An 18432-nucleotide genomic window follows, 5' to 3' on the forward strand; every position below is an offset into this window, starting at 1 on the left:
TCGGTTAGTTTCACTCAGTACCTTCCCAAATTAACACTCCAGCTTCTTTTTTGATAAACTTAAACCAAAATTTGTTAGTGTATGGCTCTTCCAAAAGTACTTCTCCCACCCAGAGAGATGGCTCAATAGTGGATAGAGGACAGCGCGTAGGCTTCATCAGTATGGCAAATTGAGGGTCCCAGGCTCCCATCTCTGCTCTTGATCCAAGCACCAAGAGTTCGGTGTCTGTGTGACTGAGGGTGATGACTACACCAAATCTGAATAACATCAGCTTCATGGTCACTACAAAAGAATAAATCATTGATTTTAACAGTTTTCACATAAAAAAATGGCTTTTATTAGACACACTATATATATATATATATATATATATATATATACATATACATATACATACACGCACACACACATACAGGGCTCAAATCCTGCAGGAATGCCTGGTAACTGAGTTCCTGCACTTTTTCCACACCAGCCCTCGAGTTGAAATTAGAGATGAGCGAACTTACAGTAAATTCGATTTGTCACGAACTTCTCGGCTCGGCAGTTGATGACTTTTCCTTCGTAAATTAGTTCAGCCTTCAGGTGCTCCGGTGGGCTGGAAAAGGTGGATACAGTCCAAGGAAAGAGTCTCCTAGGACTGTATCCACCTTTTCCAGCCCACCGGAAAGCTGAACTAATTTATGCAGGAAAAGTCATCAATTGCCGACGAATCTAATTTACTGTAAGTTCGCTCATCTCTAGTTGAAATCTTGGGTGAGTTCCCACACTTTTTTTTCCCAGGACCCCTGTACATATTATATATATATATATATATATATATATATATGTATGTATATACAGGGCTCAAGTCCTACAGGAACGCGTGGGAACTGAGTTCATGCACTTTTTCCACAGCAGGGACACCTTTCTCATAAGCTGGAGCCCTGCAGTGGCAGCTTTTGAGACAAAATCTTGGGTGAGTTCCCACACTTTTTTCCCCACGACTTGACCCCTGTATTTTATATATATATATATATATATATATATATATATATATATACACACACACATACATATACACTGCTCAAAAAAATAGAGGGAACACTAAGATAATAAATCCTAGATCTGAATGAACTAATCGTATGAAATACTTTCGTATTTACATAGTTGAATGTGCTGACAACAAAATCACACAAAATGATCAATGGAAATCCAATTTATCAGCCCATGGAGTTCTGGATATGGAGTCACACTCAAAATCACAGTGGAAAACCACACTACAGGCTGATCCAACTTTGATGTAATGTCCTTAAAACAAGTCAAAATGAGGCTCAGTAGTGTGTGTGGACAGTCTGTTTGTGGATGGAGCGAGACATGATGTCCCAGATGTGCTTAATCAGATTCAGGTCTGGGGAATGGGAGGACCAGTCCATAGCATCAATGCCTTCCTCTTGCAGGAACTGCTGACACACTCCAGCCACATGAGAAAAAATGCCACCCACACCATTACTGACCCACCGCCAAACCGGTCATGCTGGAGGATGTTGCAGGCAGCAGTACATTATCAACGGCATCTCCAGACTCTGTCACGTCTGTCATATGTGCTCAGTGTGAACCTGCTATCTTCTGTGAAGAGCACAGGACGCCAGTGGCAAATTTGCCAATCTTGGTGGTATCTGGCAAATGCCAAACAGGTTGTAAGCACAACCCCCACCTGTGGATATCCGGCCCTCATGCCACCCTCATGGAGTCTGTTTCTGACCCTTTGAGTGGACACATGCACATTTGTGGCCTGCTAAAGGTCAATTTGCAGGGCTCTGGCAGTGCTCCTCCTTGCACAAAGGCGGAGTTCCTGCTGCTGGGTTGTTGCCCTCCTACAGCCTCCTCCACGTCTCCTGATGTACTGCCCTGTCTCCCGGTAGCTCTGAACACTATGCTGACAGACACAGCAAACCTTCTTGCCACAGCTCGCATTGATGTGCCATCCCGGATGAGCTGCAGTACCTGAGCCACTTCTGTGGGTTGTAGACTCCGTCTCATGCTACCACTAGAGTGAAAGCACCGCCAGCATTTAAAAGTGCCCAAAACATCAGCCAGGAAGCATAGGAATTGAGAAGTGGTCTGTGGTCACCACCTGCAGAACCACTCCTTTATTGGGGGGGGGGGTGTCTTGCTAATTGCTTATTATTTCCACCTGTTGTCTGTTCCATTTGGACAAGAGCATGTGTATTGATTTTCAGTGTTGCTTCCTGAGTGGACAATGTGATTTCACAGACGTGTGATTGACTTGGAGTTACATTGTGTTGTTTAAGTGCTCCCTTTATTTATTTATTTTGAGCAGTGTAGTCTTTCACAGGTTATATAATTATGGTCAATGCATCAAGCATCATCACAAGTGTTCGCTATATGGGATATGCTCCAATAATGACCTGTTGGGGGTACTTGAGGACTGTTCTTGGAAATCACTGCCCTAACATATGGGAGTCATATCTCCAATCTCTTTATTCTCCATATCAAGACATATCCTGCAAATATACCACAAATATCCAACATAGGAATATCTCCTTAACGATTTGTGGACAGCAAAACTCCCTTTCTAATGTCCCTGAAGAGAATGAAGCTGTATTGAAATAACCAAATATATTTATTTTGTTTTTTACCACATTTTTTGTAAAATGGAATTATGTCAAGGGGTTTATGTCAATTTTTAAAGACTTAAAGGGGTACTCCGTTCCCTTGCTTTCGGAGCTCCGAAAGCAAGGGAACAGAGTACCCCTTTAACATTTTTTCTTCTTTTTTTTTTACGTCCCCTATATCACTCAATTGCTATTTCTGTTCAGTTTTGGTCCTCTACAAACTGGCCTATTAACTATCCTGCAATAAATTTAGAAATTGTCTTCCTTTGCAGTTTTAGACGAACCCTGGCCCCAATAAATATCTGGATAGTTAAAGGGGTTATCAAGCATTACAAAAGCTGATTTCTTCAAAAAACAGCAACACATTTGTCCTTAGGTTGCGTGTGGTATTGCCGCTCAGTTCCATTAAAGTGAATAGAACCAAGTTGTAATATCATACACAACCTAAAGACAGGTGTTGTGTTGTTTTTGGAAGATATTAGTCTGTTTTTCTATTTCTGGATAATAATCTCCCACAGAGATGATAGGCTGAGCGCACTGTCATGTAAGAAGCTGGCCGGCTCCTTACACGACAATGCGCTCAGCCTATCACCGACCGAGGTGGGACATCGCTGCGGCCAATGATACACTAAAGTCTCTGTGACGTTTCCGTCCCCAGGAAGCAGCATGAAGATTGCAGCGGAGAACAGTGAGGCCAATACCGGAGCAACGGGGGAACGTAGGAAGGTGAGTCAAAGTTTATTTTTGCAATATGTAAAATTAATCAATACAGATGTCCTTTATTAATCATTTCCAGCGGCACGCAACTCATTAATTTAACCCCTTAAGGACCAAGGGCGTACAGGTACGCCTTTGTTCCCTGGTACTTAAGGACCAAGGGCGTACCTGTACGTCCGTGGGAATTTCGGTCCCCGCCGCGCGCCGGGCGGGGATCGCGAAGGGGTGACTAGTCATTAGACCCCCCCATGTCGGCGATCGGTGCAAATCGCAAGTGAATTCACACTTGCAAGTTGCGCCGATTCCGGGTCATACGGGTCTATGATGACCTAGACACCCACGATCCCCCTGTAGCGATAGGAGTGAGGTGGCAGGGTTGCCACCCCTCCTATCTCGGCTATTGGTGGTCTAGACGCGACCACCAATAGCAGATCGGGGGCGGAGGGGTTTACTATCGGTTTCCCGACAGGGGTTTACTATCGGGGAAACCGACAGGGACCGGCGCCGAAGATCCACTTACCCATCGGCGACGGCAGCGGGCGACGATCAGCGGCGGCAGCGGGCGGCGATCGGCGTAAGAAGAAGACCGCGACGCAGCTTCCTGGATCCAACGTAAGCCGGTGAGTTACTTAGCAACATCTGGAGGGCTACAGTCTGAGACCACTATAGTGGTCTCTAAACTGTAACCCTCCAGATGTTGCAAAACTACAACTCCCAGCATGCCCAGAGAGCTGTTTAGGCTTGCTGGGAGTTGCAGTTTTGCAACAGCTCGAGGTCTACAGTTTGAGACCACTGCAAAGTGATCTCTATACTGTGCACCTCCAGATCTTGCAAAACTACAACTCCCAGCATGCCCAGACAGCAGTTTGCTGTCTGGGCATGCTGGGAGTTGTAGTTTTGCAACATCTGGAGGTCCACAGTTTGAAGACCACTGTGCAGGGGTCTCTAAACTATAGCTCTCCAGATGTTGCAAAACTGCAACTCCCAGCAAGCCTAAACAGCAAACAGCTGTCTCTGCATGCTGGGAGTTGTAGTTGCGATCCCTCCAGCTGTTGCATAACTACATCTCCCAGCATGCCTTTCGGCGATCAATACATGCTGGGAGTTGAAGTTTTGCAACGGCTGGAGGCACACTGGTTGGAAAATACTGAGTTAGGTAACAGAACCTAACTGAAGGTTTTCCAACCAGTGTGCCTCCAGCTGTTGCAAAAGTACAACTCCCAGCATGCACGGTCTGTCAGTACATGCTGGGAGTTGTAGTTTTGAAACAGCTGGAGGTTTGCCCCCCATGTGAACGTACAGGGTACATTCACACTGGCGGGTTTACAGTAAGTTTTCTGCTTCAAGTTTGGGCTGTGGCAAATTTTTCACCGCAGCGCAAACTCCTAGCGGTAAATTCACTGTAAACCCGCCAGTGTGAATGTACCCTAAAAACACTACACTTACACATAATAAAGAGTAAAACACTACAAATACACCTTCTTACACTGTCCCCCTAATAAAAAATAAAAAACGTATTGTGCGGCAGTGTTTCCAAAACAGAGGCTCCAGCTGTTGCAGAACAACAACTCCCAGCATTTCCGGACAGCCACTAACGGTCCAGGCATGCTGGGAGTTTAGCAACAGCTGGAGGCACCCTATTTGGGAATCACTGGCGTAGAATACCCCTATGTCCACCCCTGTGCAATCCCTAAATCAGTCCTCAAATGCGCATGGCGCTCTCTCACTTCAGAGCCCCGTCTTATTTCAAGGAAACAGTTTAGTGCCACATATGGGGGCTTTTTTTCCTTTTACCCCTTATGAAAAAGAAAAAGTTGGGGTCTACACCAGCCAGTTAGTGTAAAAAAAAAAATTTTTTTTACACTAACATGCTGGTGTTGTCCTTTACTTTTTATTTTCATGGGAGGTAAAAGGAAAAAAAGAACCCCAAAATTTGTAACGCAATTTCTCCTGAGTACGGAGATACCCCAGATGTGGACGTAAAATGCTCTGCGGACGCACAACAAGGCTCAGGAGTGAGAGCGCACCATGTACATTTGAGGCCTAAATTGGTGATTTGCACAGGGGTGGCTGATTTTACAGCGGTTCTGACATAAACACAAAACAATAAATACCCACATGTGACCCCATTTTGGAAACGACACCCCTCATGGAACGTAACAAGGGGTATAGTGAGCCTGAACACCCCACAGGTGTTTGACAAATTTTCATTAAAGTTGGATGGGAAAATGAAAAAAAAAATTTTTTTCACTAAAATGCTGGTGTCACCCTAAATTTTTCATTTTCACAAGGGAAAATAAAAAAAAGCCCCCCAAAATTTGTAACCCCATTTCCTCTGAGTAAGAACATACCCCATATGTGGATGTAAAGTGCTCTATGGGTGCACTACAATGCTCAGAAGAGAAGGAGCACCATTGGGATTTTGAAGAGAAAATTTGGCCGGAATTGAAGGCCACTTGTGTTTACAAAGCCCCCATGGTACCAGAACAATGGACCCCCCCCCATATGTGACCCCATTTTGGAAACTACACCCCTCATGTAATGTAATAAGGGGTACAGTGAGCATTTACACCCCACAGGTGTCTGACAGATTTTTGGAACAGTGATCCGTGAAAATGAAAAATTTAATTTTCCATTTGCACAGCTCACTGTTCCAAAGATCTGTCAAACGCCAGTGGGGTGTAAATGCTCACTGCACCACTTACTAAATTCTGTAAGGGGTGTAGTTTCCAAAATGGGGTCACATGTGGGGGGGGTCCACTGTTCTGGCACCACGGGGGGCTTTGTAAATGCACATAGCCCCTGACTACCATTCCAAACAAATTCTCTTTCCAAAAGCTCAATGGTGCTCCTCCTCTTCTGAGCATTGTAGTTCGCCCGTAGTGCACTTCAGGTCCACTTATGGGGTACCTCCATACTCAGAAGAGATGGGGTTACAAATTTTGGGGGGTATTTTCTGCTATTAACCCTTGCAAAAATGTGAAATTTGGGGGGAAACACATTTTAGTGAAAAAAAATATATATTTTTTTTTACATATGCAAAAGTCGTGAAACCCGTGTGGGGTATTAAGGCTCACTTTATTCCTTGTTACATTCCTCAGGGGGTCTAGTTTCCAAAATGGTATGCCATGTGTTTTTTTTTTTTTTGCTGTTCTGGCACCATAGGGGCTTCCTAAATGCGACATGCCCCCCGAGCAAAATTTGCTCTCGAAAAGTCAAATATCACTCCTTCTCTTCGGAGCATTGTAGTTCGCCCGTAATGCACTTCATGCCAACTTATGGGGTGCCTCCATACTCAGAAGAGATGGGGTTACAAATTTTGGGGGGTATTTTCTGCTATTAACCCTTGCAAAAATGTGAAATTTGGGGGGACACACATTTTAGTGAAAAAAAAAAAGTCATGAAACACCTGTGGGGTATTAAGGCTCATTAAGGCACATTATTCCTTGTTACGTTCCCCAAGGGGTCTAGTTTCCAAAATGGTATGCCATGTGGGTTATTTTTGCTGTTCTGGCACCATAGGGGCTTCCTAAATGCAACATGCCCCCAAAAACCATTTCTGAAAAACGTACTCTCCAAAATCCCCTTGTCGCTCCTTCGCTTCTGAGCCCTCTACTGCGCCCGCCGAACACTTTACATAGACATATGAGGTATGTGCTTACTCGAGAGAAATTGGGCTACAAATATAAGTATACATTTTCTCCTTTTACCCCTTGTAAAAATTCAAAAATTGGGTTTACAAGAACATGCGAGTGTAAAAAATAAAGATTGTGAATTTTCTCCTTCACTTTGCTGCTATTCCTGTGAAACACCTAAAGGGTTAAAACACTTACTGATTGTCATTTTGAATACTTTGGGGGGTGTAGTTTTTATAATGGGGTCATTTGTGGGGTATTTCTAATGGGAAGACCCTTCAAATCCACTTCAAACCTGAACTGGTCTCTGAAAAAAAGCAAGGTTCAAAATTTTGTGAAAAATTGGAAAAGTGCTGCTGAACTTTGAAGCCCTCTGATGTCTTCCAAAAGTAAAAACATGTCAATTTTATGATGCAAACATAAAGTAGACATATTGGAAATGTGAATAAAAAAAAAATATTTTGAATATCCATTTTCCTTACAAGCAGAAAGCTTCAAAGTTAGAAAAATGCTAAATTTTCAAATTTTTCATCAAATTTTGGGATTTTTCACCAAGAAAGGATGCAAGTTACCACAAAATTTTACCACTATGTTAAAGTAGAATATGTCACGAAAAAACAATCTCGGAATCAGATTGATAACTAAAAGCATTCCAGAGTTATTAATGTTTAAAATGACAGTGGTCAGATGTGCAAAAAACGCTCTGGTCCTAAGGTGTAAAATGGCCTGGTCCTTAAGGGGTTAAAGCAGTGCCATCGGGTCACATGATTAGTTCCCCGATGTGGGGGACAGTGCAGCGCTGTGGCTGATAATTCATTGGGGGGGGGGTTAGAGAAGCAGGGCAGCGGCCGCGGGTCACATATGATTAGCTCCCTGGCGTGGGGGGGGGGACACCGTTAAATACTGTCAAAACCGCAATCACTTACAAAAATACTGTGATATGCAATTTTGGTCATACCGCCCAGCACTAACAGACATACTTCTCCACCTTTCCTGCTCCCCGATCCTCGCAAAACAGTGTAAACCCCTGCAGATTGACAACCTAGTCATGTGAGGAGTCTAACCATGTCTCAGTGACCCCAACCAGAGCCCTGCGCGGGACTGGTTTTATAATCCGACTCCCGATGATTTTTTTGACCAATCCCGCCCACTTCCATAGGGTGTTTGCTCCACTCCCGCCCCCTCCTGCTAACATAGGAATGTACAGACACTAGGGTGCAATGCTCTGCACATACTGCCCATATAGTACACACTGCTATACATGGGGGTATGTGCAGAGCACTGCACTCTAGTGTACGTGCAGATGTGAATAGCAGTGACTGTGCAGACTCAGAGGCCCTGGGTCACTGACTAATGCAATGCTCTGCACATACCTGGCCTACGGAGATGTATTAGGGTTCATTTTTAGCGCCGTGGGCTGTAGTTTTTGTTGGTACTATTTTTTGTTCTAATGGGAATTATTGATCACTTTTTTGGGGGTCATACGAAGTGACCAAAAATGCGGAATTTTTGTCTTTTTTTACGTGTACGCCATCGAACGTGCAATTTAATTAACATTATTTTTTAATAGTTCAGATATTTATGCAAGCGGCGATAACACTTTTTTGTTACATTATTTTTGTTAAAAAGGGGGTGAAATTCAAGCTTTTATGAGGGAAGGGGTTAATTATTTTTTTATTTTATTTTTTTACACTTTTTGTTATAGCTTCAATAGGGTATGTGCAGACTGCAGAGCATTGCACCCTAGGGTCTGCGGAAGAGAGTGCAATGCTCTGCAGTTTGCACATACCCCCTATGTGTATAGCAGTGTGTTGGTGTGTACATTCCTATACAGGTGGGGGTATGTGCAGAGCATTGCACCCTTGTCTGTATTACAGACTAGGGTGCAATGCTCTGCACATACCCCACCTGTATAGGAATGTACACACACACTGCTATGCACATGGGAGGGTATGTGCAGACTGCAGAGCATTGCTCCCTAAGGTCTGTAGAAGACACTAGGATGCACTGCTCTGTCTGCAGTCTATTCTGCACATACCCCCGATGTGTATAGCAGTGCTGCAGTGCAGAGCAGCCTGCAGACACAGAGGCCCTGGCAGGATCACCGACCCGGCCGGGGCCACAGCACAGCGCACAGTGAGTGTGCGCTGTAACATGATTGGACATTGTGACCTACCGTACGGGACCTGGGCGACGGCAGAAGAAAATGATACCCGCTGTGATCTGTTCTTACCTGCAGGTACTACTACTCCCAACATGGAGCACATTCTACTCCATGCTGGGAGCTGTAGTACCTGCATTAATAGACAGATTGCAGCGAGTGTAACTGCTGACACCTGTTGTGATCTGTCTATTAATGCAGGTACTACATCTCCCAGCATGGAGCAGAGTGTGCTCCATGCTGGGAGTAGTAGTACTACCTAAAAAAAAAAAGAAAAAAAAGGTGAAAAACATACACACTACATTTTTATTATTGTCGGCTACATTTTTAGGTCCCCGCCGGCCCACATAAATTGATCCCTGTTTAAAAATGTATAAAAATGTTGTTATAAAAAAGAAAAATTTTGTTAGATACATTTTTTATTCCTTCACTACTGTATCTTTTTTATTAATTTTTTTTAATGGTACCCTACGAAATTTTATAAAAAAAATGTATCTCCATCACTTTTCTGGATCGCTAAACTCCAAAAGAATAAAAACCGCCTGAAAAAACACCAAAGTTAAAACCCGCATATAATTTTTCTTGGTGTTTTTTCACTCCCATAGACTTCTATGGGAGAAAAACGCCACGATTTTGACTAAACAAATCGCCAGTGGCTCAACATGCTGCGATTTTGGACAACCGCCAAGGAGCTGAAAAACTCCAAAAAAGAGTGAAAAAACACGCCAAAAGGATTTAAAAAAAAACGCCAAGTGGAATAAGAATTTTGCGATTTCTCATTGATTTACAGCTAATATCTGGACACAGCGTTTTTTGGCCGAAAATGACGCCATGCCGCAGAATTGGCGTTTTTCTTAAAAATTAAATAAAAAATAAATAAATAAAAAAACACAAGTAGAAACTTAGCCTTAACCCCTTAACGACGCAGGACGTATATTTACGTCCTGCGCCGGCTCCCACATCACATCGCGTCGGTCCCGGCGCTCATCAGCAGCTGGGACCCGCGGCTAATACCACACATCGCCGATCGCGGCAATGTGCGGTATTAACCCTTTAGAAGCGGCGGTCAAAGCTGACCGCCGCTTCTAAAGTGAAAGTGAAAGTATCCCAGCTGCTCAGTCGGGCTGTTCGGGACCGCCGCGATTTCACCGCACCGTCCCGAACAGCTTACAGGACACCGTGAGGGCCATTACCTGCCTCCTCAGTGTCTGATCGACGAATGAATGCTCCGTGCCTGAGATCCAGACAGGAGCAGTCAAGCGCCGATAACACTGATCACAGGCGTGTTAATACACGCCTGTGATCTGTGTAAAAGATCAGTGTGTGCCGTGTTATAGGTCCCTATGGGACCTATAACACTGCAAAAAAAAAAAGTTTCAAAAAAAGTTTCAAAAAAAGTGTTAAAGGGGTACTCCGCCCCTAGACATCTTATCCCCTATCCAAAAGGATAGGGGATAAGATGTCAGATCGCCGGGGTCCCGCTGCTGGGGACCCCGGGGATCGCTGCTGCAGCACCCCGCTATCATTACTGCGCAGAGCGACGCCCCCTGCCATAGACTTGCATTAAAGGGATGGGCCGTGATGTCATGAGGGGCGGAGCCATGACATCACGCTGCTCCGGCCCCTGTATCGCCCGTCATTACGCACAGAGCGAACTCTCTGTGCAGTAATGATGGCGAGGTGCCGCAGTGGCGATCCCCGGGGTCCCCAGCAGCGGGACCGCGGCGATCTAACATCTTATCCCCTATCCTTTGGATAGGTGATAAGATGCCAGGGGCGGAGTACCCCTTTAATAAAGGTCATTTAACCCCTTCCCTAATAAAAGTTTGAATCACCCCCCTTTTCCCCCAAAAAAAATTAATAAAACAGTGTAAATAAAAAAAAAATAAACATATGCGGTATCGCTGCGTGCGTAAATGTCCGAACTATAAAAATATATCATTAATTAAACCGCACGGTCAATGGTGTATGTACAAAATAATTCCAAAGTCCAAAAAAGCTTATTTTTGGTCACTTTTTATACCATTAAAAAATTAATAAAAAGTGATCAAAAAGTTCGATCAAAACAAAAATCGTACCGATAAAAACTTCAGATCACGGCGCAAAAAAAATGAGTCCTCATACCGCCCCGTACGTGGAAAAATAAAAAAAAGTTATAGGGGTCAGAAGATGACATTTTTAAACGTATACATTTTCCTACATGTAGTTATGATTTTTTCCAGAAGTCCGACAAAATCAAACCTATATAAGTAGGTTATCATTATAATCGTATGGATCTACAGAATAATGATAAGGTGTCATTTTTACCGAAATATGCACTGCGTAGAAACGGAAGCCCCCAAAAGTTACAAAATGGCGTTTTTTCTTCGATTTTGTCGCACAATGATTTTTTTCCCGTTTCGCCGTGAATTTTTGGGTAAAATGACTAATGTCACTGCAAAGTAGAATTGGTGACGCAAAAAATAAGCCATAATATGGATTTTTAGGTGGAAAATTTAAAGCGTTATGATTTTTAAAAGGTAAGGAGGAAAAAACGAAAGTGGAAAAATGGAAAAACCCTGAGTCCTTAAGGGGTTAAAGGGGTACTCCCCTGGAAAACATTATTATTATCATTATTATTATTATTATTTATTTTTTTAAATCAACCGGTGCCAGAAAGTTAAAAAGATTTGTAATTTACTTCAATTTAAAAATCGTAACCCCTCCAGTACTTATCAGCTGCTGTATGCTCCACATGAAGTTATTTTCTTTTTGAATTTCCTTTATGTCTGACCACAGTGCTCTCTGCTGACACCTCTGTACATTTTAGGAGCAGGAAAGGTTCGCCATGGGGATTTGCTCCTACCATGCACAGTTCCTAAAATGGACAGAGGTGTCTGCAGAGAACACTGTGGTCAGACAGAAAGGAAATTCAAAAAGAAGAAAGAACTTCCTGTGGAGCATACAGCAGCTGATAAGTACTGGAAGGGTTACGATTCTTTAATAGAAGTAATTTACAAATCTGTTTAACTTTCTGGCACCAGTTAATAAAAAATAAAAATGTTTTTCCAGTGGAGTACCCCTTTAAAAACCTTTGCCAACGTAGAATGTAAAAATTTAAGTATTGATAGAATTAGCAACACAAAGTAGAAAGAGGAGTTGGCACTTCTACCTATGAGCATCCCTATGTGAGCGCTGATGCGCGCAGAGCGGTAATAAGAAACACTTGATGCCAAGCTGTGTGCGGTAGCGGAGGTGCATGTATCTACGGAAGGTCATAAACATCACATGAAAAAGAGAAGGAATGGATGCACTCACCACTTTGGAAAGCTTTGTGGACGAGTTTATTCAGTGCAAAGGTATGGTGCTATGCTTCAGACAGGTACGCGGCCAGAATGCTGGAAACAGGTGCATTGTGTGAAAAAAGAGCTCGCGTCCTTTCGTCTGGCACCAATTGCACTGTCCGGTGTATCAGGTGCGCTGCCGCTTGAGTCATCTGACTCCATATCAAATGCAGTCCAATTAGCGCGTGATAGAATTAGTATAACAATGCGTATAATGTGCTACCCCATCACAATTGTGGCTAGTAGAGATGAGCGAACTTACAGTAAATTCGATTCGTCACAAACTTCTCGGCTCGGCAGTTGATGACTCATCCTGCGTAAATTAGTTAACCCCTTCAGGTGCTCCAGTGGGCTGGAAAAGGTGGATACAGTCCTAGGAAAGAGTCTCCTAGGACTGTATCCACCTTTTCCAGCCCACGGGAGCACCTAAAAGCTGAACTAGTTTATGCAGGAAAAGTCATCAACTTCCGAGCCGAGAAGTTCGTGACGAATTGAATTTACTTTAAATTCGTTAATCTCTAGTGGCTAGCCCATGGTATGGCTACCTCAGCTCCTATGACTATATAGTGGAGTAACAAAGAAATACTATAAGGGAATGAAGAATAGGTCTGTTACTAGGACATAATAAAGTAGGAATTACAATCTCATAAATTGTTTATAAACAGAGAAAAAAAGAAGCACTCACTTGTACTGCATACAGCAAAATATCCCTCTATATACATAGACTATATTTATCTATCCATGGAATACAGATTGTACAGACACTGGTGGAATATAAAAGGACAGGCAGAGAGCCGGCAGCTTACATCAAGCACACTGTCACAGGAGCTATGTGTCCTGAAGCATAGCCTAGAGAGGGCCCTGGCGTCCTCTGCGCATGTGCTGGGTAGTGTCTTCAGTGACACCGCTGCCTGTCACTGGGAATCCTGCTGGTGACGTAACTGAGAGAGCCTGGGTTAACTGTTAGCGTGCCAGACTAAGTTAACCGCACCATGGAAGCACACCATGTAGTAAACAGGTCACAGCTAAAGCAATAGATCTATAAAGTGTGTAATACTAACTGTGTGTTATAAGGTGCCAGCACTCCTGTACAGTGATCCCTCAACTTACAATGGCCTCAACATACAATAGTTTCAATATACAATGGTCTTTTCTGGACCATTGTAAGTTGAAACCAGACTCAACATATAATGCTACGGCCAGTCCAGATCTGTGAAACTTGTCAATGGCCGGAAGAACTGACCGATTAAATAGGGCAATTTACTGGTAAAACCCCGGTATTACTGAAGTGCATGCACTGACTGGTGTCTGGTAGCGCCCCCTACAGTACAGGGAGGTATTACATGTTCTGTACACTTTACCTGTGCCAGGGTTACCTGCTAATTTGGACACCAGGTAAGGGCGACTCCATTTAACTTTTTTAGGACAATTGGGGAGATTTATCAAAACCTGAGCAGAGGAAGAGTGGTGTGGTTGCCCATAGTAACCAATCAGATTGCTTCTTTCATTTTCCACAGGCCTCTTTAGAGGCCTGTGGAAAATGAAAGAAGCATTCTGATTGGTTGCTATGGGCAACTGCACCACTCTTCCTCTGCACAGGTTTTGATAAATCTCCCCCAATGTGTATACTGTACAGGACTCCAAAGAAGCTCCTGTCCTCTACATAGAAAAGTGTTTCCCAAGCAGGGTGCCCCCAGCTGTTGCAAAACTACAACTCCCAGCATGCCAGGACAGCCAAAGGCTGTCCGGGCATGCTGGGAGTTGTAGTTTTGCAACAGCTGGAGGCTCCCTGCTTGGAAAACACTGACATAGACAGTGATTTACAGCTCCCAGCAGATCTTTCTTACTTTTATATGTAAGGATTTGCTTTATATATATATATTAGTTATCTACTTATTTTTGTCTTTAATCCTCACTTTTTCCTATTTTTTGGATGACATTGGTTTTAGAACCAATTACCAGGTTTCCATAGAGTTCTGGTCTCAACATACAATGGTCGTCCTGGAACCAATTAATATTGTAACTTGAGGGACCACAGTACATATAATGGTCAGTTAATGAAAAACAACCATACCTATTAATGGATATTAAGGCTTCTTTAAAAATGCAAAGAAAAAAAAACGTATATTAAGTTAAAGTTATTATATTATAGTCTAATGAAAACTAAAATCAGACATATTTGGTAATAAAATGCCCAGATGGTGAATCCAGTAGATTCCTGAAGATTTAATATGGCCCCCACCACGATGAGAGATGAGAGGTGAGTCTCCTGTATTGCTTTCTGCACAATATGTTGTTTTAACTTGTCCTGTGATTTCTTAATTATGCAGCAGGTGTAATGGTTTGTGTATTTAAACCACACATCATCACTAAGGGTTAACAGCCAGAAACGCCTTGATAGTTTCTTCATTTGTTCACTTTCCATATTGTGCAGTGACTGATGTACTTCTAGAAGGTTCTGACAGGCCAGTGTAGCAGCTGTATACTGTATAGTAGGGGTGTGAATCGCCAAGAATTTGGCGATTCGATTCGAATCGCGATACCAGTGTGGCGATTCGATATATCCCGATATATCGCGATACCGTCTAGGTGACGATACATCGCGATATATCCCGATACATCGCCCACCTGGGAGCATTCATAGATCCCAATAGACGCCGCTGTCAGCTTTGACAGCGGCGATCTAGTACTCCGGTGCTTACTTTTCTCATTTTATCCCGTCCGGGCTGCAAAATAAAAGAAAACGCACTTTATCTTACCTGCCAACGAGCCCGCGGAGCTCCGGTACAGGCGTTCGGTCCCCGGGCTGTATTCTTCTTACTTCCTGTTAGGCTGCAGCTCCATGTGACGTGCCGGGCTAACAGGAAGTAAGAAGAATACAGCCCAGGGACCGAACACCTGTACCGGAGCTCCGCGGGCTCGTTGGCAGGTAAGATAAAGTGCGTTTTCTTTTATTTTGCATAACATGAGAAAAGTGTGCACCGGAGTACTCCTTTAATAGCCAGCCGCGGCGATCGCCGCATGCTGGCTATTAGCGGCGGCCCCCGGCTACTGAAATCAGCCGGGGGTCGCATAGTACGGAGCGGGCACGAGTCGGAGCCCGCTCCATACACCCAGAGTGACGCCGTGTCATATCCGGCCTGCCCGGCTCCACAAATGTGGAACTTTTATCTCCTGATGCCCGGGACATGCTGTTCCAGGCGTCAGGAGATAAAAATTCCACATCCCTAAAAGAATCGATTCAAAAATATTTTGAATCGATTCAGTATCGGCAAATGAAAAAATCGCGATTATCGCGAGAATCTATTTTTTCTTACATCCCTACTGTATAGTCACTATCTGTGAGGAGAACTGAGCCTGTCTGACCAGAAGAGCAAACTGCCTACAGGTCGTATCCCATGGCAACAAGCAAAAAACAAGAGAGCCTCTGGCCTATATTGGTAGGGCTGCCCTTAAATAAAATGGTTGATTTCTGATAACTACTTCTTTGTGCAACCCCTAGACGCCATTGGCCGTACATGTATGTCCTTGCCCTCTGGGATTTAACACACCAAGGCGTAAATGTATGCCTGGAAGTGTTAAGTGACTATGAGGTGTGCGCAGAAGCTGTGCTCACTTCATATGCATTAAGTGATGGGCACTGCGATCGCACTGTTCCCTGTCCTTAAAGGGGCACTCCGCCCCAAGTCATGTTATCCCCTATCCAAAGCATAGGGGATAAGATGTCCGATTGCGGGGGTCCCACTGTTGTCCACATCCGGTCTCGGCTGCGGCACCCCAGGCATACGGTGCATGGAGCAAACTTCCCTCCGTGCCGGATGACTGGCTATGCAGGGCGGAGGCTCATGACATTATGTCCACACACCCTCAATACAAGTCTATGGGAGGGGGCGTCTTTTGAGCTGCACCCGACACTCTAAACAAACACCAGGTGCAGCAGGGAGCATTTTAATTTTTTCCTCCTTACCTTTAAAAAATCATAACTCTTTAACTCCTTAAGGACCCATGACGTACCGGTACTTCATGAGTCCGCTCCCGATCTATAACGCGGGGCCACGGCCTCTAACAACGGCTGTGACCCGTGGCTAATAGCGCGCAGCATTGATCGCGGTGCCGCATGCTATTAACCCTTTAGACGCGGCGTTCAAAGTTGAACGCCGCGCCTAAAGTGAAAGTGAAAGCATGCCGGTTAGCTCAGGGAGCTTTTCGGGATAGCCGCGGCGAAATCGCGGCATCCCGAACAGCTTACAGGACAGCTGGAGGGTCCCTGCCTGCCTCCTCGCTGTCCAATCGTCGAATGACTGCTCAGTGCCTGAGATCCAGGCATGATCAGTCAAGCGGCAGAATCATCGATCACTGGTTTCCTATGAGAAACCAGTGATCAATGTAATAGATCAGTGTGTGCAGTGTTATAGGTCCCTATGGGAGCTATAACACTGCAAAAAACAAAGTGGAAAAAAAAGTGAATAAAGATCATTTAACCCCTTCCCTATTAAAAGTTTGAATCACCCCCCTTTTCCCATAAAAAAAAACACAGTGTAAATAAAAATATATGGTATTGCCGCGTGCGGAAATGTCCGAATTATAAAAATATATCGTTAATTAAACCGCGCGCTCAATGGCGTGCACGCAAAAAAATTCCAAAGTCCAAAATAGTGCATTTTTGGTCACTTTTTTATCATGAAAAAATTAATAAGTCCTATCAATGCAAAAATGGTACCATTAAAAACTTCAGATCACGGCGCAAAAATTAGCCCTCATACCACCCCATATGCAGAAAAATAAAAAAGTTATAGGGGTCAGAAGATGACAATTTTAAACGTATTAATTTTCCTGCATCATTATAATCGTATGGACCTACAGAATAAAGATAAGGTGTCATTTTTACCGAAAAATGTACTGCGTAGTAACGGAAGCTCCCAAAAGTTACAAAACAGCAGAGTTTTTTTTTCAATTTTGTCTCACAATGATTTTTTTTCCATTTTGCCATAGATTTTTGGGTAAAAGGACTGCTGTCATTACAAAGTAGAATTGGTGGCACAAAAAATAAGCCCTCATATGGATTTTTAGGTGCGAAATTGAAAGAGTTATGATTTTTTTAAAGGCAAGGAGGAAAAACGAAAATGCAAAAACGGAAAAACCCTCGGTCCTTAAGGGGTAAATTTTGCAGAAAAGAGAAGACAGACCTCAAGGTATATATATATATATATATCTATATATATATATATATATATATATATATAGATATAGTAAGAAATAGTTTGCAGCACAGCTCGGTTCCAACAAAAAACGGGTGCCAGCGTCCTAACCTGATCAGGGTCTCTTGTAGATAAAAAAATTCCAATGGCGCAGCACTCCAGTAAAAAAAGTGCATTTATTCACACATATCTCAAATACAGTGTGTAAAGCTAGTTAGATATGCATAAACAATTTATTAGTGAAATAGAATTGAAAGTATGTCCAAGCAGGGCCCTTGCTGTGGACTGTATACTTATTGGTACTCAAAATTCATACATGAACACAAATGAACTGTTAAAATAATTTAAAATCATTTAAAATTACTTAAAAGTCACTGGAGGTATATATGTTGAAAAAAAAAAAAAATTGTAAAAGATCCTCAATACAGCCATCCGCAAGTAGTTCACTATATTGATATTGTATCCGTGGTATTTAGTAGCAAAGTGATAGTTTGTAATAAGAGGCTGGTGCAATGCACCACTCACCGCACCACTTCTAATGATCTCCAGGATGAGAAACTCGCTTGTCAGGACTGGCACGGCTGTGCGGCCGGCCCGGGGATTACATTGCTAATGAGAAAGGGGTCTCCCCGAAACGCGTCTAGCATACTTACCCACCTTTTCAATACAGACCACCCTGAAGAAACAACCATCTACAGCATTTCCAGCACTTGCAACTGCTGGAACCCCCCAATTTGCAGCCCACCGCTCAGACGAGCACTCTGCAGTGCTGGACACACACGA

The 18432-nt window shown here is 43.5% G+C and overlaps 1 protein-coding gene across 5 annotated transcripts in view; it reads right to left on the reverse strand.

The window, feature by feature from the left end:
- Positions 1 to 14629, reverse strand: part of EPM2A (EPM2A glucan phosphatase, laforin) — a 98348-nt gene extending 83719 nt beyond the window's left edge. Inside the window, exons 1-2 of one of the 5 annotated variants that reach the window (XM_056567393.1) lie at positions 14526 to 14629; positions 22 to 282 (exon numbers count right to left, since the gene is read on the reverse strand). In XM_056567393.1, coding sequence (XP_056423368.1) covers positions 22 to 277 — 256 coding nt within the window. In that variant the 5' untranslated portion in view covers positions 278 to 282; positions 14526 to 14629. Of the gene's footprint in view, positions 1 to 21; positions 283 to 13136; positions 13392 to 13827; positions 13933 to 14525 lie in introns of those variants that run through there. The other 4 variants (XM_056567392.1, XM_056567391.1, XM_056567390.1 and 1 more) reach the window with 4 other exon arrangements.
- Between the last annotated feature and the right edge of the window lie 3803 nt (positions 14630 to 18432).

The sequence above is a fragment of the Hyla sarda genome, chromosome 3 (genome assembly GCF_029499605.1).
Source record: "Hyla sarda isolate aHylSar1 chromosome 3, aHylSar1.hap1, whole genome shotgun sequence".
NCBI lineage: Eukaryota > Metazoa > Chordata > Amphibia > Anura > Hylidae > Hyla > Hyla sarda.